Source organism: Cynara cardunculus (assembly GCF_001531365.2).
Source record: "Cynara cardunculus var. scolymus isolate 2C chromosome LG 1, CcrdV1, whole genome shotgun sequence".
Lineage (NCBI taxonomy): Eukaryota > Viridiplantae > Streptophyta > Magnoliopsida > Asterales > Asteraceae > Cynara > Cynara cardunculus.
Genome location: NC_037528.1, coordinates 42061086 through 42084253, shown reverse-complemented (window position 1 = coordinate 42084253; position 23168 = coordinate 42061086). Strand labels below are relative to the sequence as shown.

General features: G+C 39.1%; 2 protein-coding genes across 2 annotated transcripts; both read left to right on the top strand.

Moving 5' to 3' along the window:
• Window positions 1-5988: 5988 nt before the first annotated feature.
• Window positions 5989-10337, top strand: LOC112516177 (sulfite reductase [ferredoxin], chloroplastic-like). Its single transcript, XM_025123201.1, has 8 exons — window positions 5989-6247; window positions 6946-7728; window positions 7822-8118; window positions 8281-8478; window positions 9096-9230; window positions 9313-9429; window positions 9534-9692; window positions 9845-10337. Exons 1-8 carry the CDS (start codon window positions 6053-6055, stop codon window positions 10049-10051), a joined length of 2091 nt encoding a protein of 696 aa, XP_024978969.1. The 5' UTR covers window positions 5989-6052; the 3' UTR covers window positions 10052-10337.
• A 3284-nt stretch (window positions 10338-13621) lies between these two features.
• On the top strand, window positions 13622-14494 carry LOC112506058. Its single transcript, XM_025110087.1, has one exon. It carries the CDS (start codon window positions 13622-13624, stop codon window positions 14492-14494), a length of 873 nt encoding a protein of 290 aa, XP_024965855.1.
• Window positions 14495-23168: the final 8674 nt, after the last annotated feature.

Below are 23168 nucleotides of genomic sequence, written 5' to 3'. Positions count from 1 at the left end.
TAGCTTGATCAAACTGATTATGTGAACCACGTAAAATCCTGTGTGCTCTTTCTATTTTTATGTTCTTACATTATCGTCGTAGCCGTGTTTGTGTTAGTGATCTTGAGCATTGCTTCCCAACAACTAGTATCAGAGCAAAGATTAAAAAATGAAGAAAATTAGGCAGCATATATCAGGCAACATGCAGTCGTGCCGTTTTGTCTATTCCTGGAGATTGAACGGTCGGATCGTCTTGAAGCTTATACAGTAGCTCCATAACATTGGGATCTAAGTTTTCAACGGTTGGATCGTCGTTTGGAGATCTATAGATTGTACATTCTCTGTCGAACAGAAGACTATTTTTTTCTAAGCAATGCAGAAGACAGAAAAGTAAAGATAGACAAGTTCGATGGCCACGATTTCGGATTCTGGATGATGCAGACTGAAGATTACTTATACCAAAAGAAACTTCATGAACCGCTGTCAAGAACTAAACGATTGGAACCTGTTAGACCGTCAGGCATTGTGTGTGGTTAGATTATTGTTAGCAAAGAATGTCGCATACAATATTGTTAGCGAGAAGACTACACACGGATTGCTGAAGGCGTTATCCAATATGTATGAAAAACCTAGTGCTTCGAATAAGGTTTTTTTGATCCGTCAACTGATGAATACGAAGATGAAGGAAGGAGCATTTGTCACAGATCATGTAAATAAATTCATTTCAATATTGCAAAGGTTAGTCTCTGTTGACACTAAATTCAATGATGAAGTACAAGCATTGATATTATTATCTTTTTTACCTGAGAGTTGGTCTGGCACCATAATGGTTGTTAGTAATTCAACCGCAACTACCAAGCTTACGTTTGAAGGAATTTGAGACTTGATTCTCGGAGAGGATATCCATAGAAGGAACTTTGGTTAAAGTTTGAGTTCCTTGCTAAGTGCAGAAGGCAGAGGTAGAAGATCTGACAAGGGCAAAATAAAGGAAGAGGTAGATCAAAATCCAGAAAAAGAGGGCAATCGAAGAACAAGAAAGATATTACGTGCTGGAATTGCAAACAGAGTGTTCACTTCAGAAATTAGTGTACGGTAGGGCCAACCGGAAAAGGTAAGCAGAGAGTTAACATAGCCTCTGAAAATTCTGATGACGCACTGATTTATTGCTCTGAAAGTCCAATTTTGGAATCCTGGATTATGGATTCTAGGGCTTCATTCCATGCCTCTCACAACACAAACATGATGAAGAATTTCAAGGCTGGAAATTTTGGCAAAGTTCGGTTAGTAGATGATAAAACATTGGACATCAAGGGCATGGGTGACATAGTTATTGAAACTCCTCTTAGTACCGATTGTACGTTGAAGAACGTGAGATACATTCCACGTCTCAAGAGAATGTTGATCTCAGTTAGGCAATTGGATGACCATGGACATCACGTTGTCTTCGGAGACAGTCAATGGAAAGTGGTAAAAGGTAGTTTGGTTGTTTCCCGTGGTTATAAGAAAGGGACTTTATACATTGTTGAAGTACTAACAGATGGATTCAATGCAGCTATTGGTGACATGGGGGGCTCTAATTGTGGCACCAAAGACTTGGGCACATGAGCGAGAAAGGTATGAAGATGCTAGCTTCAAAGGGTAGGATTCCAGGTCTGAAAAATGTGGCAGTTGGTTTCTGTGAGCCTTGTGTTTACGGAAAACAAAAAAAGGTCACCTTTGCAAAATCAAGTATGACACGAAAATTTGAAAAGTTGGAGCTGGTTCATATAGATGTCTACAGGCCTACAACAGTTTCATCAATAGGCGGATCAAAGTACTACGAATCGATGATTCCACCAAAAATGTGTGGGTTTATTTTCTGAAAGATAAACCTGATGTTTTCAGTACTTTTAAGAAGTGGAAAGCTATTGTTGAAAATGAGACTAACTTGAAAATAAAGTGTTTGAATTATGATAATGGTGGTGAATATAACAACAAAGAATTTATCGATTACGGTGCTAAGCATGGGATTAGAATCCCTAAAACAGTCCCAGAGACACCTCAGTAGAATAGTGTTGCTGAAAGAATGAACAAAACACTAAACGAAAGAGCAAAGAGTATGAGGATTCATGTAGAGTTGCCAAAGATGTTCTAGGCAGAGTCAGTTAGTACATCAGCGTATCTCATCAATCGTGGACCTTCAGTTCCATTAGGGTTCAAGATTCTAGAAGAAGAATGGTTGGGCAATGAGATAAGTCTCGCACACTTGAGAATTTTTGGTTGTACAACTTATGTCAAAAGTGAAAGATGCTGACAGAGATAAGCTAGATGAAAAAATGCACATTCATTGGATACAGTTCAAACGAGATGGGCTATAGGTTTTGGGATGACTGTAATAGAAAGGTCATAAGAAGCCAAGATGTAACCTTCAAAGAAATTTCTATGCACAAGAAACCAGAAACAAAATAGTCTGAAAAAAGTGTTAAAACACAGTCAATGACGAGAAATCAAGTTGTGTTTGGAGACATGACAGAAAGTGACCTTGTTGGCTCAAATAAAAGAAACAAAGCAGATTCAAGTAAGGAGATGAGAACTGGTTAGAACTTGGTTTTTGGTAAGGGATTAGAAAGCAATAAGAGCTCAGTTTATAGTGGGAGCTTAGCTAATAGTGGGAGCACATAAAACAACTATGTTGATGAAGATGTCTCAGAAGTTCCATAGTTACAGAGATCCACTAGAGAATCCATACCTATAAAGAGAGATTCTCCATCAACAACTATTTATTGTTGACCGAAGATGGTGAGCCAAAAAGTTTTTCAGATGCCGTAAAATGGAGCAGGCTATGAAAGAAGAAATGGGTTCATTACAAAAGAATCATACTTGGTGTTTGGTCAGATTACCAACAGGAAAGAAAGCGTCGCAAAACAAAAGGGTGTTTAGGATCAAAGAAGAACATGGTGTCAACAAAAAGTATAAGGCACTGCTGGTAATTAAAGAGTTTCAACAGAAAAGAGGGGTCAATTACAATGAGATCTCTTCTCCAGTTGTGAAGATGACTATAATCAGATTGGTCTTAAGTATGGTAATTGCAGTAGACTTGCATCTAGAGCAGCTAGATGTCAAGACAACATTCATACATGGAGATCTTGATGAAAACACCTACATGGTGCAACCAGAAGGCTTTTAGGTGGATGGAAAAGAAAACATGGTGTGATTTTTAAAGAAAATCTTGTATGGTTTGAAACAAGCACCAAAGCAATGGTATTTGAAGTTTGACAACTTTATGAGGAGGAAGGGATACATGAGAAGTCGCATGGACCATTGTTCTTGAAAAAAATTCAAGTCTTCCTATATTATATTGTTGTTATATGTTGGTGATATGTTGATTGCAGGATCATATATGAAAGAAATCAACATATTAAAGAAAGATCTATCTCAAGAATTTGTGATGAAAGATCTAAGGGCAGTAAAGAAAATTCTTGGTATGAACATTAAAAGAGATAGAGCACATGCCACTCTAAACTTATCCCAAGGGAAATATATTGGGAAGGTTCTAGAGAAGTTCAATCTAAAGGATGCTAAGGTCAGACGTACACCCCTAGGTCGATTCAAGTTTACAAAGGGACAATTACCTCAAACGAATAAAGACAAGGAAGAGATGGCGAAAGTTCCTTAAGCATCTGCAATTGTTAGATTGATGTATGCCATGGTATGCACAAGGCCAAACATTGCTCATGCATTGGATTTGTTAGCAGATTCATGTCAAATCCAGGAAAAGAGCATTGGGAAGCAGTCAAGTGGCTTTTATGCTACTTAAAAAAAAGGCACATCTAAGCTAACACCATGTATCAAAAAGAAAGGTGTTGTCTTAGATGGCTATGTAGATGTTGACTTGGGTGGTTGTTCAGACTCAAGCAAAAGTACTACTGGTTATGTGTTCACATTGGGAGGAACAACTGTTAGTTGGATCTCTAGATTACAGAGAACTGTTGCTCTCTTAACCACAAAAGCAAAATACATAACACTTGCAGAAGCAAGTAAAAAGCTTATGTGGTTGAAGAACTTTCTTTCAGAATTAGGCATGAAACAAAAAGATTGTGCCCTATACTTTGATAACCAGAGTGCAGTAAATCTAGCGAAGAATTCGGTGTTTCATAGTAGAACGAAACACATAAAGATGAGGTATCACTTTATCTGAGATTTGGTAAGTGATAGAACATTGTCATTAAGGAAGATCCTTGGTTCAAAGAATCCTGCAGATATGTTTACTAAGGTGGTGAAAACTGATAAGTTGAAGCTTTGCATAACTTCAACTGGCCTTCTAGATAATTGATGAAGAAGGTGTCTCACTAGTAAGAAGGACTTGTACATGTTAGGGGTTGACTGGAGTTACAAAACATGGATGGCAGTGGAGCTGATCAACCTCCAAGTGGGAGATTGTTAAGTTATGGAGTCTGATTAATTAGCAGTGGGGCCTAATATTAGAGAAAGAAAACTCTCAAGATTTTGGGTCCGACCCACTTGTGTGTTTAATCTATTTTACTTCTATAAATTCAATCTCATGCAACTGTAAACCCCAACCGTCATATCAATAAAATTCTTACTAGTGTGGTCGTGGACTGTGAACCACGTAAATTCCTGTGTGTCCTTTCTCTTTTTCTGTTCTTACTTTATCGTCGTCGTGTTCGTGTGAGTGATCTTGAGCATCGCTTCCCAACATCTTCATCGCCATCATGGACCGAAAACGATATGTGAAGATCAAGGATTAATTGTTGATCGATCTTAATATTTTTGTTCAAACAAGACTGACTTCTTACCAACCCACAGGTTGTGAGACTGGACCAAGTACGAAGAATGAATCTATATATGTGCACGGAAGGGCCGATGATTTTATTGTCTCATTACCCATTTGGTTTTTTTTGTTTCAGTTTTTTAGATTTAGAATTAGATTAGATTTAGGGTTTTTGATTGATGTGTTTTGTACAACAAATTTTGCAAATAAAATTGTATTTATTGATGTTTTTGTGTTCTTGAAGTTGGTTGATGTCCTTGAATATGATATCTATAGAAAAGATGCCATGAATCATAAGGCTGGCTTCAAACAATCTTGCACATATTCAAATCCAAAAGTTGCTAGTCAAGTCTATTTGAACGAAAAATATGATGAAACATCCCTCCATAAAAAATATATATACAATGCACCTTAGAGAAAGAAAAATCTAACTTCATCAAACACCAATGTGTGGTCTGCTATGTGATCAAGGATCGAATTTGGGTTAATTTGATGAGTGAGGGTTAAATTTGGGTTAATTTTTGTGTGTTTATTGTATCGTATCATGGCCGGAGATGAGGCATTGGCCTTATCGGCAGCAGACAAGTTTGATCGAAGGAGGTTGTACTTGGGGATGGGGGATGGGTTCTTATTTTTCTTATTTCTTCATCAAACGCTTTTTTTTATACTTTTACTCATGACATTTAACCATGTACAATAAAAGATAGGACTTTAAAAAATGATAAATTGATTATAAATTGATCATTTCTCTCATATAAATTGGTCTTCTAGCCATCTCTCCATGATTCATCCAAATATCACTATATCTACAAGTCTCACTTGCAGAACGCATCTAAAAGACAAAAAAGAAATTATCAGATTTGGGCCAGGTCCGTAATTATGACTGCCACATCTAAAATTTATTTTTTTTATCTTTTAGCTAAGTCCGCAAGTGACCAATGTAGGACTTGCGGAGATAATGATATTTAGATAAATCCAATTTATATATGAAAATGGACAATTTTGACCAATTTTACAAAACAAAAATACCTTAGTTGAAGCATAAGCACCTGATGGCAATCCAATTTGTTTTGTAAAATGTGAGGCGCAGCCCGGTTTGACCCCAGTTGAGAGAATGGGAATATCCAAAAAAACGTCCAAGTTCATTGAACCCCACCCACCATACAAATGATCTTTCCAAAACAAATTTTACTTTCCCTTTCCCATTCCCATATCACCACCTCAGCCTTGCATTGTCCATTAAATTCTCGCTTTCTGTAAACCCTTGCTTTTTGTTCCCATTCAATCAGTCAGTTTTTTCCGATGACGGCGGCTGCCATCGGAGCTGCAAACACCGCCCTGGTGAAGGATCCCAAGCTTCAGTTCAAAAGTTTTGATGGATTGAGGAACAATTCCTGCTATTCGTCTACTTATTCGCTTCTATTGGACAAACGCATACACCCAATTTCATCGGTCTCTTCTTCTAATTCTCCTGCCGTCATCAGGGCTGTTTCTACGGTACCAACATTTTAATCTACTCTGCAAGATCTTAGTTGATTGATTGTCTTCTTTTTTTGCAACATTGATTCGGTGATGCTTTTCCTTCCACGATTTGAGATTTAGCATTTGAAATTTTGAGTGATGTGTTTTTGCATTATCTAATGTCAAATGAAATCTGGTTTTGATTTAGCTTCCATGTCTTTTGTATGATGAGATTTAGCAGTACGATTAAGTTATGTTAATGTTTGAAAAAGGGGGAAATGAGTTTATTTTGCATGATGATTATGGTTGCCAAAGGATACATTCATACAGAAGATCTTTTCTCTTTCATTACGATGATGGATACATAGAATGTGCTTCTTTAATTGTTCATGAATTCAGAAAGTTCTTGAACATTTCACTGCACCTTATGGCCTTTCACTTAGCGAAATACTTTTACGGCTGAAGGATTGTCATCCTATCTATATTATCTTAGTACAGAATCATTTGAGTGGTTCTGAAGCTACATCTGTTTGTTTTTCTCTTCAACCGGACCGAGACCTTCCATTGTATATCAAGCACAAACCTCAACTTTAAAGAATCATCTTGTCTCTTATTGAAGTATCTGCACTTGCAACAGATCACATTCTGTTTATATGAATCTTCCGGTGTAAATTTAATCTGATATTATATCTTATGAAGATAATTGTCTCTGAGTTTATATAACGTTTTTGCAGCCACTGAAGCCGGAAACTTCTATTGAGACTAAGCGAAGCAAGGTTGAGATATTCAAGGAACAAAGCAACTTCATACGGTATCCTCTTAATGAGGAGTTATTGACTGATGCACCTAATATAAATGAGGCTGCCACCCAATTGATCAAGTTCCATGGAAGCTATCAACAATATAACAGAGATGAGCGAGGTGCCAGGTCATATTCGTTTATGCTTCGTACAAAGAACCCATGTGGAAAGGTTTCCAACCAACTGTATCTTGCAATGGATGATCTTGCTGATCAGTTTGGAATTGGAACTCTACGGTTGACAACCAGACAGACATTTCAGCTCCATGGAGTCGTGAAGAAGGACCTTAAGACGGTGATGAGCACCATCATCAAAAACATGGGATCGACACTTGGTGCATGTGGTGATCTCAATAGAAATGTTCTTGCTCCTGCTGCCCCTTTTGTGAGGGAAGATTACCTTTTTGCACAGCAGACAGCAGACAACATTGCTGCACTCTTAACTCCCCAGTCTGGATTTTATTATGATATGTGGGTAGATGGGGAGAAGTTCATGACTGCAGAACCACCCGAAGTTGTCAAAGCTCGCAATGATAATTCTCATGGGACAAATTTTCCAGATTCAGCTGAGCCTATATATGGAACTCAGTTCTTGCCAAGAAAGTTCAAAGTTGCAGTTACTGTGCCTACGGATAACTCAGTTGATCTTTTGACAAATGACATTGGTGTTGTGGTTGTTTCTGATGATAATGGAGTACCTCAGGGTTTCAATATATATGTATGCCACCTATTAAATTAAATATACTCGTTTATTGTTTGTTCTGATTTGGATATATGTAGGAACACTGCTCATATATTAATTTCTTTTCAGGTTGGTGGTGGCATGGGAAGAACACATAGGATGGAAACCACTTTTCCCCGCCTGGCAGAGCCCTTGGGTTACGTCCCTAAAGAGGATATTTTGTATGCAGTGAAGGCTATTGTTGTTACACAACGAGAAAATGGCAGAAGAGATGATCGCAGGTATAGTAGAATGAAGTACTTGATAGATTCGTGGGGGATCGAAAAGTTTAGGTCTGTTGTTGAACAGTACTATGGAAAGAAGTTTGAACCGTCCAGGGAGTTACCTGAGTGGGAATTTAAAAGCCATCTGGGATGGCATGAGCAGGTTAGTTCAATCAACATGCATTGACCAATGACCGCTAAATAAAGCTTCAATTTGATCTCAAATTGTCTTCATTAACTTTGGTGTCTTTGTAATTCTTGTTGATGTTTATTCTTTTAATTTTCCGTTGCTTAGAGTTGAGTATGCAAGCTTTTTTTGTGGCAGGGCGATGGTCGTTTATTTTGTGGGCTTCATGTCGATAATGGTCGGGTTAAGGGAACTATGAAGAAGACATTACGGGAAATAATTGAGAAGTATAACTTGAATGTTCGGATCACACCAAACCAAAACATTGTCCTTTGTGATATTCGGCCCTCTTGGAAACGCCCCATCACTGTAGCTCTAGCACAAGGTGGTCTATTGGTAAGACATCTGTCTATTCACATGGCTTTCACATATATATGTATATATAGTTGAATTTGTTACTTTTGAATTGGAGCTGACCACATATTTTGTTTAAAGTGCAATGTTGACATGTATAAAGATGGATATTGTTTTAATGTCTTTATTTTGTGAAACAAAGAGACCCAGATATCCTTCTTGTCTTCTCAAGCTTATGAAGTATATAAGTATCATTCTTTTTTTTGTTTTGAATCACTTATCCATGAAGTTATACATTATTATTTCGAGTATGGTATCTATGTGTTCTGTCAATTTGCATTAGACTTTGCATTTTGACAACTCACAGTTGGGACAATTATTATGTATGTAAATTTTAAATTGCTCATATACTTGAAGTGAATCACCAAAAATCTCTTCGTGATAGGTTTCTCTTGGTTGCAATGAAGTCAGCTTTGATGTTTATGTTTACTGTTATAAAACGATGACCTAACTTCACACCTCTGTTAGAGCCTCAGCCTGTTAATTATCGGTTTTGTCAATTATGTAGCTATATTTGGTTATGCAACTGGTGATGGATAACTAATATATTATTATCTTATGGGGATTGTTGCTAATATAATGCCTGTGATTTTTGGCAGCCCCCTACTTATGTGGATCCCCTTAACATAACTGCAATGGCATGCCCTGCTCTGCCTCTCTGCCCTCTTGCAATAACAGAAGCTGAGCGAGGGATTCCTGACCTCCTTAGGCGGGTTCGAGGTGTATTTGAGAAGGTATGAAGACCCTCCTAACCTAAAACATGTGACTGGCTTTTATATTTGAATTAACAGGCATGGATGCATATTGTGATCTCAGGTTGGTCTCCAGTATAATGAATCCATAGTAGTGAGAGTTACGGGTTGCCCTAATGGCTGTGCTCGACCCTACATGGCTGAACTTGGATTAGTTGGTGATGGTCCTAATAGCTATCAGGTACTTCAATCCTCCTTTGTTAAGTGTGTTTTATTTTTATCATCACTCTTTTTGTTTTTGGCTAGATCATGAAAAGAAAATGACATTTGTCTTTAATTCTGTAGATCTGGCTCGGGGGAACACCGGCTCAAACTACATTAGCCAGAACTTTCATGAACAAGGTTAAGATTCAGGACCTTGAGAAAGTTTTCGAACCGTTGTTCTACAACTGGAGATTGAAGAGGAAGTCTAAAGAATCATTTGGTGACTTCACAAATCGCATGGTGAGATTCATGCATATTTGAAAGAATTCTAATTTCTTTTTGATAAAGAGTTCCACATTGGACCATTTCTTCTCTATGTACGTTGGAACCTCACTTCTTTCCTCAAGGGCTCTCGTGGAGATTGATGCTAATAAACATTTCCTTTTGTCCAGGGATTCGAGAAGCTTCAAGAGATAGTCGACAAATGGGAGGGCGTACCAAAATCATCATCCCGATACTACTTGAAACTTTTTACCGACAAGGAAACATATGAAACTGTGGATGCACTTGCACATATCGAGAATAAGACTGCTCATCAGCTGGCAATGGAGGTCATCCGTAATTTCGCTGCTTCACAGCAAAATGGCAAAAGCAAGTAAGCAACTATTGTTACGGAAACGACAGGAATAAGAGTATGTTTTCTATTTATACTCTAGCGTGTTTCAATTTGGCTGTTGATTCATATTTTCTTCCAAACTTGCTGTTTGTTTTGACCTTTTTTTTGGTTTTTCCCTTAGAGTAGGATTTGATCTTCCAAATGATGTTTACAGAACAATGGATTTTGTGTTGTTTATGTAGGTGTTCCATTTTTGATATGGTCTCATATTGCATCTTCTTTGTTCTGTATCATAAGCTTCCAGATATCAAAACTGTGTTTGGTTTCTATCCATCACCTATTGTGTCTATAGAAACAGCAGCGCTCTATCCTTTTGTGTAAATGACAAGTCTGTGTACATCCGGCCTCCTATGCCCTGCTTTCGAGTGGGATATACTGGGATGTTTTGTTTGATTTCGTTTAGAAATTGAAGATTTCAGTGTTGAGTTGATCTCTTATGAAACTAGGAACCACTTTTTATAACCATTCTGTTTTTGATGAAAACATGTTGGCTATTGTTCGAAGTACTTCATGCACACCATAACATATCATCACTGTCCAAGCCGTCTACGATTACGAGATGATTCCATGGACTCCATTCTATGCTAAGGGCCGTTTACCGAACGCTCCCAGGGTTACTTATGGTGAGAATGACAAAGGAACAAGAATCTTACCTAGTAATATGCATGGCAAGGATTGAAAATCTTGCTGGATAAGTGAGATGGTGATTCGCATACCCTGTCATTGCTTACTGTGTAAGAGATGCTTACCAACAATCTCACTATGTAATTTTGATGGTCGAGAATCTTGTTCGCTAACGTGAGGGTAACTTTTACTCAGTAAACTTTACCTAGATAGCGATTTTTCAATGGTATGATAAAATAATACCGTAATATATAATAAAAAAAAATTAATTCAGGAAATTCAATGAAGTACACGACGAAACACAATGGTTATGCCGTTGGCTTTATACCAAAAGAAAATTGAAAGCTACAACTCTTACAAAGCTAAGGTTAAAGACATAGATGTGATATATACAAAGTTCAACGTAAGATTTAATTGTAAACTGAAAATTCAATTGTTTGTAAGTTTATTTTGTTATGAAATTTTGTATTTGGAAATGGGTCAATGATGAGGTGAGGATTTATAAAAATCTCAAATGTGTATGTATCTTGCGAGGTTTTGCTTCTACAAAAACTCAACATAAGACAACTTTGTAATAAATGAAAACTAGTTGTGTACCTGCGCAATGCGGCCGGAGCCATGAATTTTAACGATTTTGAAGTTCCACTGGTTTTATAAGATAAGATTTAACGATAATATAGATTACACTTGGTCTTTACATATTAATACAATTTGAATAAATAAGAGTTATGGTTCCAATTACAGACCATCGATGAAAAAAATTGTATGACAGTTTAAAATCCAATATATTTAAAATCAAACATATTTAAACGACTCCACAAATGTGTTCTATTTACACCAAGAGCAAAGAACCAAGAAACTTGAGTTTTAAGATAAACACTCAAAACCAATAAAGAAAACTACAAATTTGACGGATCATAAGCCATAAAAAGACAAAAAAAGATGGGTTTTAGAATAAAATTTCAACTGCTTATCATCTTTCTTGTCCATAAACTCGGATTAAGGTTGAATTAATACATGTATATATATATATTTCAAAAAAACCCAAGAACATATTAATTCAGAACATATTATACAGTGGAATTTGGACAGCCTAACCCTAAAATGTATAACATATATATAAATAAATAACTATAAAAGTATAAATCGTAGACATTAAAAATATTTTTTCACAGTATATATAATATATATAATAATATAATTAAGTCAAAAACTATTCAATATTGGACTCATTTCGAAGGTATTAACGAGACGATTATAATGGTGTAACTTGTTAAAATAAAAATGTATTTTTTAAACATGTTTTAATTGATATACGATTATGTATGTTAATTTGATAAATGTTTAAAATGAAACATTTAAAAGTAAAGAACGTAAATTAATTAATTAACTAATTATAGGGATATAAAATGTAAATTTAAAATTATAATTTTAAAAAAAATTAGTTGAATGTGAGATGATAAGTGTATGTGAGTGGGTGAGTGTATGTGAGAAGAGGAAGGGGTGAAAAAGTGAAAAGGGTATTTTGGTTATTTAGTATTTTAAGACTTTAAGACTTTTGCTAAATTTGCTTAATAAGATAGTATAGATTAAAGACCAGTTTCATCAACAACAATATAGTTTAGGGACAGAATTGTAATAAACAAAAACTATGATTCTTGTTTATAACAATTTTCGTCCTTGGCTTTTTCGTCCCTAGGCTAACTCGTGAAATTTCAACAATTAACTAAAAGGGTATTTTGGTCTTTTTGACTATTTTATTTATTTTTTCTTACTCTTTTCTCACCAAGCTCCATTTTCGGCAATTGACAACATCCGTGGCTTTCCGTTGCACCTGCACCTGCACCTGCACCTGCACCACAGATCACAAACACCTTTCCCAAACTTGCAACCCCTTGATGAACCCATCTCCAGCTCTCCCTCAAACAACCATCTCCGGTGATCCCCCTCTAGCCCACCATCTTCTTTCTCCTCCTATGCTATACCCACACCCACATTCCCTTCTATGACCCCTGCCCATAACCTCTTCTGACACCTAATATCTAACTTTTGAGTACGCCATAACCGACAGATTCACTCAAAAGAGTGATATTTATGCATTTGGCGATGGACAACACTGGTTTGTGATTCAACTTCAAATGGTTTTTTGGGTTTCCTCCTCTGATCTTGATTCAACCTTAGGGAATGGTTTGTTGGGTATTTGGTTTGTCCCATATAGACCCAATCTTAAGATTTCAAGTGCCTTATATTACCAAGGCCATACCTAGTGTCAAAATGCCTAACTATCTAGTTGGGTTCACTGCATATTAAATATCAAGAGGGCCTTGGGCCTGGGGGCTCTTGGTATCGTTAGCGAGATGACTTGGTGCTAGGAAGCAGTGTGCGGCCAATACTTGGCTCTGTCCGACGGTTATCGTCGGTTAACCGACAGTTAAAGTGTATACGGTATACAATAAATGCTCCTTCCATTTCTCGTTTTTCTCAGACGAAAAATACAGAAACTTTCTTGGGTTTTGGCGCATCTGTTCCTATCGATATCATCAGGGACATAGTCGATTCGACGGGTTCAAGTATCTTTCTTGAACGGATTGTTGTATCCTCTAGATAGACGTCCAATTCACCGGACGAATTTCTGTCTTCGTGGATTCACATCTACACAATCAAGTTAGTCATCGAATTCCAACTTATTTCTCTGTCATTATGCTTCTGTAATTATACATGTATATATGCTGCTATATATATATATATATATATATATATATGAATTTCTGGTTCTGTTTTGAATTCAATATTGTTGTGCAAATAAATTTTCATTTTTGTATCTAAGTCATAACAATCTTAGACAGAAATTTATGACGATGGATCAATCTTCCCTATTGAAATTGCATGTGGAAAAACCAGAAAAGTTTAAGGGTTCCGATTTCAAGAGATGGCAACAGAAAATGTTATTCTACTTGACAACTTTGAAGGTGTCAACGTGCTTACCGATCAAGTACCGACACCTCCGGTTGGAGAAGGAGAAAACGCTCCTACCCAGATTCAAATGGCCGCGTTCCAACGATCGGTCGATAATTGGAACGTTAATGAATATAATTGTCGAAATTATATTCTTAATGGCCTGGACGATAGTCTATATGACATCTACCCATCCTTTAATTCGGCAAGGGAAATCTGGGAGTCATTGGAGTCGAAATACAAAACAGAAGTCGCCTGTTCAAAGCGATTTATTGTGGACAGATTTCTGAATTTCAAAATGAACGACTCCAAATCAGCCGTGAAGCAAGTAGAAGAACTCCAAGTCTTGGTCCACGAATTAGAAATCGAAGGTATGGGAATAAACTCTAATTTCCTTGTTGGTTCTATAATTGATAAGCTTCCTCCATCCTGGAAGAATTTTAAACTATATCTTAAACATTTGTCTGAGGATATGAGTTTTGAGCAACTCATACTCAAACTCCGGGTGGAGGAGGACAATCGGATGAACGAGAAGGCGGATGCAATCTCGTTGGAACCAACAAAAAACATGGTGACCAGCAGCTCATTTAAGCCAAAATTTCAAAGAGGCAAAGGCAAGGCTACGGGCACGGGTACGGGTACGGGTGGTAAGCATCATACCAATGCTTCAATTACATCATCCATTCAACGAAAGCCTTTCAAGAAAAAGCCTTTAAGCTGCTGGGTATGCGGTAAACCCGGCGAGACCATGGTGGTCCCGGTGGAGGAGGCAACGGTGGAGGGGGTGCCAGAGGAAACCCACATCAAGACAATGTTGTCAATTCTCCAAACCAATTCGTTGGAGTAATTGAGGCTTTCTTAGTCACTAATGTGATCGATTGGTAGGTCGATACCGGTGCTACCAAACACATTTGTAACTCCAAAAACCTGTTTGCAACTTATCAAAGTGTCAATGATGTAAAACCCAAAAAAAAAAATTGTGGAATAAATAATTTATCTTTATTAGTATTTTATTTTAAGAATATATATATAAATAAATATATATATATATATATAGATTAAATAAAAATAGAAGGTTGAAATAAGTCTAAAAGTCGGACCAAAAGTGAAGGAAAAAGTCAAGACATGGGTGAAAGTTGTCAATTCGCGGAAGTTAAGGGACTGGGTCGTGTGTAAGCAGGTCCAAACCAGAAGGACCTGTTTTGTAAATAGGCAACAGACCTGCAACAGGGTGGCCTGCTGTCAATGATCGAGAGAGGCAGAAGAGGAGCAGGCGGTGCCTGGTTCAAAAAGGGAAACTGTGACMTGCCGGTTGCAGGCTGTGGAGAAGCCRCTCACAGCCTAAAACTAGGGATTCGGCCGATTTGGTCAACTAATAGRCCAAATCGTTTGAGTATAAATTATGGACTCTGGTTAGGGTCKCTATTCATTTGAAAAGAAGAAGGAAATCGTTGAGCTTRAGAGAGAGAAACCGGAGTTCAAGACCAGGCAAKAACCCCCTTGCTTCCCGTCSTTTASAGGTAAWTACTCGACCAAATTTATGATTTAAACAATGTTAGCCGTGGCTTTGGCCCTATTTAGAACCCTAGAAGGCTCACGTCCAGACCTTGTGTTTTGGGAGTCAATTTCAAGGATTGGGTTTCTTTTGTTAAACACGCTGTATCGCATCCTGCTTAGAAGCCATCTTAGAGAATGCTACACAGAAGCTCTGCATAAGAGCTCTGTATCAAGTATGTTAGACAGCAGCTCTGCATGAAAGCTTTGTGTCATGCTAGCCAGAAGCTCTGCATGAGAGCTTCGTACCAAGTTATGTTATAGTGAAACTCTACAAAAGAGTTATGTATCATGTTAGACAGAGGCTCTGCGTGAGAGCTCTGTGTCAAGTTATGTTAGACANCAGAGGGGCTCTGGCCCTTGATGGAAAATTTCTTATAAGATTAGGAACCAGAGGCTCTGGTCGTGAGACCAGAAGCTCTGGAAGAGAGACCAGAGAGGCTCTGGTCCTGCGTTGAAATATTTTCTAAATGTGGCTAAGAACTAGAGGCTCTGGTCATGAAGACCAGATGCTCTGGAAGAGAGACCAGAGGGGCTCTGGTCCTGAATGCAAATATTTTCTAAGTGTGATTTAGAACCAGAGGACCGATGGACGGGTTACTAAATATTTTCTAAGTGTGGTATACAACCAGAGGGGCTCTCGTCCTAAAGGACTTAAGAGCCCAGAGGCTCTGTCAATACCACCAGAGGCTCTGGTCGTTCACAGAGGATCCGRCCTTCTTCCAGACTTAGTCATTTTAAGATATATAGCTAGACAATACACATTATGTTGGAACTCACGTTTCTATAACTTTGATTGATGAGAGGAGCATTTAAGCATAGTTGACCAAGGTTGACCCTAGCCAACGTAGTTGACTGTAAGTTGACTTTTATGTAGCCTTTGGGAGAAATTATTCATTGATATGCTATATGCTATTATAAATTGTAGGTTACCAGTCAGCAGCGTTAGATAAGCAATCTACATTATCAGGTGAGTCTTCATGAGACTTACAATGGGATGCATACCTGTGTATAAATTTATTTTCAAGCATTATACGATTTATATGATGGTGGTACAAATGCATGATGTTTCAGTTTACATWCATGATATGTTTTACATGTATGACGTTTTATAATCAGTTGCATGCTATGTGTTTAATCATGTTCGAATAACTCTAGCATGCTTTTCCATACTAAAGTTTGATGATTTAAAGGTGGGCATTTGACCAGTAAGTCACGACCAGTATGAAACACTACCCGGACAAGTGGGTGATAAGTTAAGATTGTGATACCCAGGGGGTGTTGGTGACTGATAAGTCAAGACCAGTATAAAACACTACCCGGACAAGTGGGTGATCAATCGAGAATGAAGTATCAACCCAGGATGTGTTTGTGACTAAATGACCCATTCCAGACAGATAATTTATGAGATCTCATTTCTTTCAGTGTTACATGTTTTCAGAAATTGCATGCTACTCGGTACAAGGTTTACAAGTTGAAATATATGACGTACAATGTTTTTATACACGAAAACCATGAACTCACTGAGCTTTATAAGCTGACTATAGTATGCATCTCAGGCCCAGGTAGTTCGAGGACAGATAAAGGCAAAGGACATGCTTAGAGTGTTGCTTATTATTATCTCGTTTTAGTCTTTTGTCTAAGATACGCTGTAATGATCTTTTGTAACTTAACCCCAAGAGAAGGTGGGTTTGAACTTAAGTTAAAATTCTGATGATTTAGAGACTTTCGCTGTAATAGTTAAATGGTTTTAATTTAGCCATTACTTTGGTGTATTTATTAAGGAAATGTTTCAGATCTCGTAACATCTCTCTTGATGAAAATGAGGGTGTTACAAGTTGGTATCAGAGCCTTAGTTTAAGGTAATTAGGCTAAAACTTGCTTAGCTTAAGCTTAAACTGAGAATATTGTTAGAGCTTTAGTTTAAGGTAATAAGTTAAGATTTACTTAGCCTAAGCTTAAACTGAAGGGATTATTAAAAGCACATGTTTATTGTGTATTGGCGATGCTTAGCATGCGATTAAGTTTGATTCTACGTCACTACTCGACTTAGTATTCCTTTTTATTTATAGGAGACGTGGTTCACACCATTCACACCAGGGCTATCAGACGCGGGCGCGGACGCGGATACGGAACCCGTAGGACGCCTTACGGGCTAGGACCGAATAGAGGGTCGATTGACAGTCACCGCCCCAGCACCGGACAGGTTCCCTGTACCCGGTCCGGAAGCGATAGTCCGGCCCACACTGGTGAAGTGTCATCACACGAGCCCATCAGGCAAGGGACCACACCCGAACCTTCGGTGGACTACACGCCCCGCACCCCGACACGCGAGGACATGATGGAGACTATAGAGACCCTGGAGGGCGAGAACACAAGACTAAAGGAGAGGTTGACCCGAACTTTAGGTGACAATACTAGACTAAATGAATGGCTGGGAAATCTTCAGCGGGCACATGTCGATCAAGGAGAAGCCCTAATCAAACTAATGAAAGAGAATGCAGATTTGTCGGACCAGTGTCATGCCCTGATTTGGGATAAGGTTGTACTCGAGCAAGAACGAAGAATTGATGCTCGCCCCGTAGGCACCAGAATCAGGGACATGATTCGCTTCTATAAGAGAGTGACCATAGACTATGCTGGCGTAGTAAAGGGCTATCTCTCCAACTGGGTTCGATGCATCAGAAATGGCCCAGGGGCTAGTGTATTGTGGCATTGCATACCATCTACATCCTATGAGCAGTGGTTGAGGGACCCTTATCTCCCTTACTATCCCGCAGATCAATTTTAGACTTGGGAACAGGGATGAGAGAAGAATATTTGAGTAGGTGAATTTATTTGTATGTGTCTAAATAGTTTTCATCTAGCGAGTGCGTCGATAGATTTTTGGAACTTTCACCTGTGTTTAGGACTTTGAAGCATCCCATCTTTTGTAAGTAAATGGGATTTTGTAATGTCTCTCTCCCCAGGATTGTATCAGAACGAAATATATATATATATATATATATATATATAAATCTTTTGGAGCATTATGCAATCGCGACGTGAATTCCTTATCATGTATTTTGCTGATATATATATATAGTGATTTTACTATATATGTATTAAGTCGACACTAGAACCTTGTTGAAACAATAATACTCTATTGTGTCAGTATGGTTTCTTGCGGATCAACAAGGAACGCCCGCAATGGGGGAGGTATCAATGGCGTAGCCCAACCGACAGTTCGGGGACGGACACAAGCCCAAAGTCGAGGTCGCGGAAGTGTCCAAACCGCTAGTTCAAGTACGACCCCATCCGCGCCAGCTAGTTTGGCTATCGGTAGGAGCCAAGGGGGCCAAGGAGGAGAAATTCCTCTCACAAAGGAAATGATGGCTGAACAAATGACACAAGTCCTCCGGAATACGTTGCCAAATATGCTTAAAGAAATGTTGGGTGACAGACTTAAGGATAATAAAGGTGGGGAGGAAGGAAGCGTTCGACACAAGAACACTCAAGTCCCTGAAAGGGTGGAAGTGTCTGATAAAGAGAAGGTGGAGTCGCTCATCATCGAGAGAACCGAGTTGACTGCAAAGGAGAGAGGATGTAGTTTTAAAACATTCAAAGGCACCGGGCCAAAGGAATTAAAAGGAATAGAGGGCCCAGTTGGCCTGATGAACTGGGTAGCCAAAATGCAGAGCTGCTTCAAAATTTGTAGATGCGCGGAAGATCAAAAGGTGACTTATGCTGCTACAACCTTTGTGGACTATGCGTTGCATTGGTGGGAGTCTGAATGTGCAATCAGAGGTGATGAGGATATTGCTGCCATGACTTGGGAGCAAATGAAAAAGACGATGATGGATAAATACTGCTCGCAAACGTAGTTGAACAAGCTAGAATCTGAATTTCTGAGATTGAAGCAAGGATCGTTGTCAGTTCAAGAATATGTTAACGAATTTCTTGAAAAAGCGAGGTTCGCCAGCTACCAGGTGGCTACCGAGGAGAGAAAGATAGGTCGTTTCAAGGACGGCCTAAGGATCGAAATCAAACGTTACGTGGACATGACCAAGCCGACCACGTTTGTCCAAGCAGTAGAAATGGCAAAAGTAGCAGAAGAGAACAATGCAAGGGAGAACCATGATAGAAGGGATGCAAAGAGAAGATGGGAAGGATCGAACAAGTCCGACAAGAAGCCAAAATGGACTCCGACTTTGGCAAAAACACAAAGTGAGGGATTCTCTATTCCTCAATGTAGCAAATGCAACAAGAGGCATAAGGGAGAGTGCAGAGCAGGGAGCCTGACGTGCTATGGATGTGACAAACCGGGGCACACCGCACGAGAGTGCCCGGAAGGAAGGACTTGTTACGAATGTGGGGCTACGGGACATTTGCGTCCTGACTGTCCAAAACGTCGCAATGGTGCGACACCCCATGGGAAGACAATGAACAACGGATTCGGGAAGAGAGCGGAAAACAGGAAGGAACTACCTAAGGGACACGGCCGAGCTTACAACATGACTTTGGAAGAGGCAAAGGAAACACTCGACGTCATATCTGGTATGTTCCCTATCAACAATGTGTATGCACATGTGTTATTTGATTCGGGTGCAGATGGTAGTTTTGTGTCTACCACTTTCTGCCACTATCTAAATAGCAGTGCCCGTAGGCTAGACAAAACCTACACTGTAGAAACAGCCGACGGTAGTCAGCGTAAGGTAGAAGAAGTATTCGATGGATGCACAATTGTTATAGACAGGAAGGAATTCCCCGTTAGGCTTATGCCGATGTGTTTAGGAGGTTTTGACGTAGTCTTGGGGATGGATTGGCTATCCAACAATCATGCGCAAATAGTATGCAATAAGAATATGATCAAGATTCAGACTCCGGAAGGAGAAACAATTCATGTTTACGGTGATCGAAAGAAGTGTTGCGTAAGGTTGATCAATGCAATTAAGGCAAATAGGTGTCTACAAAAGGGATGTGAGGCTTACTTGGCATACGCCATCGACGCCAAGCTCGAAAAGAAGATATTACAAGATGTTCCAGTGGTAAGGGACTACCCAGAAGTATTCCCGGATGAATTGCCAGGAATACCACCGGAACGTCAGGTAGAGTTCCGAATCGATTTGGTACCAGGTGCGGTACCAATCACGAGGGCACCTTATCGCTTAGCCCCAACAGAGATGCAAGAGCTAATGAAGCAATTGCAAGAACTCTTAGATAAAGGATTTATCCAACCAAACTCGTCGCCATGGGGAGCACCGATCTTGTTCGTCAAAAAGAAAGACGGCACGATGAGGATGTGYATCGATTATCGGGARTTGAACAAAATCACGATAAAGAACAGATATCCATTGCCAAGGATCGACGACCTTTTCGATCAGTTGCAAGGAGCCAGCTGCTTCTCGAAAATCGATTTGAGATCAGGTTACCATCAGTTGAAGGTTCGAGAAGAAGACGTGTCGAAGACCGCTTTTAGGACTCGATACGGACATTACGAATTTGTAGTAATGCCATTTGGATTGACAAATGCACCTGCGGCATTCATGGACTTAATGAATCGGGTCTGTGGACCGTATTTGGACCAATTTGTCATAGTCTTTATAGATGACATATTGATCTATTCTAAAAATAAGGAGGAGCATGAGCAACACTTAAGGTTGATCCTCGAACTGCTGGCAAAGGAACAATTGTACGCCAAGTTCTCAAAATGTGAGTTTTGGTTGCATGAGGTACAATTCCTCGGTCACGTAGTCAACAAGGAAGGAATCAAGGTGGACCCGACTAAGGTTGATGCAGTTATGAACTGGGAATCTCCAAGGTCAGTATCGGAGATCCGAAGTTTTTTAGGCCTAGCAGGGTACTACCGAAGGTTCATCCAGAATTTCTCCAAAATAGCAACGTCCTTGACAACGTTGACTAAGAAGTCAGTTAGGTTTGATTGGGGAACGAAACAAGAAGAAGCGTTCCATACACTTAAGGAGAGACTAAGCACGACACCGGTTTTATCCCTACCGGAAGGAGTAGAAGATTTTGTCGTATATAGCGATGCGTCAAAAATGGGTTTAGGTTGTGTACTATTGCAGCGAGGCAAGGTCATTGCATATGCGTCTCGTCAGTTGAAAGAACACGAGAGAAAATACCCAACTCACGACATGGAATTACCAGCCATTGTCTTCGCGCTAAAAATCTGGAGACACTATTTGTACGGTACGAAGTGCATGATCTATACTGATCATAAGAGCCTTAAGTATTTGTTTGATCAAAAGRAACTAAATATGAGACAAAKAAGATGGATGRAACTACTTAAGGAKTATGACTGTGAGATCCACTACCATCCAGGTAAGGCAAATGTAGTCGCCGATGCACTTAGTAGGAAGGAGAGAAGCGGACCAACAAGGTTTGAGCCATGTGGATGAATGTTAAAGTGGAACTCCTAGACCGAATACGGGATGTCCAAAAGGAAGCTTTACTCGAAGCGAACATCAAAAAGGAGAGAATGATTGGACAAATTAAGACCTTGACAGCTGGACCAGATGAAATATATAGACACGGGAATCGGGTTTGGATTCCTAGTTTGGGAGATCTAAGAAATATGGTGATGGACGAGGCACATAAGTCAAAATATACTATGCATCCAGATAGTAATAAGATGTACAAGAACATAAAAGAAAGCTACTGGTGGCCTGGTATGAAGAGGGCGGTAGCTAACTATGTGGGGAAATGTTTGACATGCTTGAAAGTGAAGACTGAGCATCAAAGACCATCTGGAATGTTGCAACAAATGGAGATCCCAGTATGGAAGTGGGATATGATCACAATGGATTTTGTCACCAAACTTCCCAGGACGGTAAAGGGACACGATGCTATATGGGTAATTGTGGATCGACTAACGTAATCGGCTCACTTCTTACCAATTAGCGACAAGTATACGCTAGAAAGATTGGCCAGCTTTATGTCAATGAAATCGTGTCGAGACATGGTGTACCAATATCCATTGTCTCGGATAGAGATGCTAGGTTTACTTCAAGGTTTTGGTCAAGTTTTCAACATGAAATGGGAACACGGTGAAACATGAGTACAACATATCATCCTCAAACTGATGGCCAGAGTGAGAGGACGATTCAAACACTTGAAGATATGCTAAGAGCTTGTGTGATTGACTTTGGAGGTAGTTGGGACAACCACCTCCCATTGATAGAATTTGCTTATAACAATAGTTATCATTCGAGCATCAAGGCGGCGCCTTTTGAAGCGTTATATGGCCGTAAGTGTAGAACTCCAATCTGTTGGGCAGACGTTGGAGAAAGGCAACTAGCTGGACCCGAATTAGTCCAACAAACATCTGACAAGATAATACAGATCAGGGAGAGATTAAAGGTTGCGCAAGATAGACAAAAGAGTTATGCGGATAGAAGACGTCGACCTTTGGAATTCCAAGTAGGTGATAAGGTCTTGCTGAGAATATCGCCATGGAAAGGGGTCGTAAGATTTGGGAAGAAAGGTAAGCTAAGTCCAAGGTATATCGGACCGTTTGAAATAACTGCAAGAGTAGGAGCAGTTGCTTATCGGTTGAAGCTACCGGAAGAGTTAGGCAGTATTCACAATACATTTCATGTGTCAAACTTGAGGAAGTGTTTAGCTGACGAATCAATTGTTCTGGATCTGGAAGACATTGAGGTTAACGACAAACTCACCTATGTGGAAGAGCCAATTGACATATTGGATAGGAAAACGAAAAGACTAAGAAACAAAAGTATACCATTGGTATTAGTTAAGTGGAAATTCCACAAGGGAGCAGAAATGACGTGGGAACCAGAAGAAGAGATGAATGCTAGATATCCTCAGTTGTTTTAATGAGTTTTAATTCCGAGGACGGAATTTCTTGAAGGAGGGGAGAGTTGTAAAACCCAAAAAAAAAAATTGTGGAATAAATAATTTATCTTTATTAGTATTTTATTTTAAGAATATATATATATATATATATA

Bases quoted from the DNA above. Each gene is read 5' to 3' on its own strand.
- LOC112516177 (XM_025123201.1), top strand. From the start codon at position 6,053: ATGACGGCGGCTGCCATCGGAGCTGCAAACACCGCCCTGGTGAAGGAT. The intron at 9,231-9,312 runs GTATGAAGACCC...TTGTGATCTCAG, and splicing joins TTCGAGGTGTATTTGAGAAG to GTTGGTCTCCAGTATAATGA. The intron at 9,693-9,844 runs GTGAGATTCATG...CCTTTTGTCCAG, and splicing joins GTGACTTCACAAATCGCATG to GGATTCGAGAAGCTTCAAGA.
- LOC112506058 (XM_025110087.1), top strand. From the start codon at position 13,622: ATGGCAACAGAAAATGTTATTCTACTTGACAACTTTGAAGGTGTCAAC.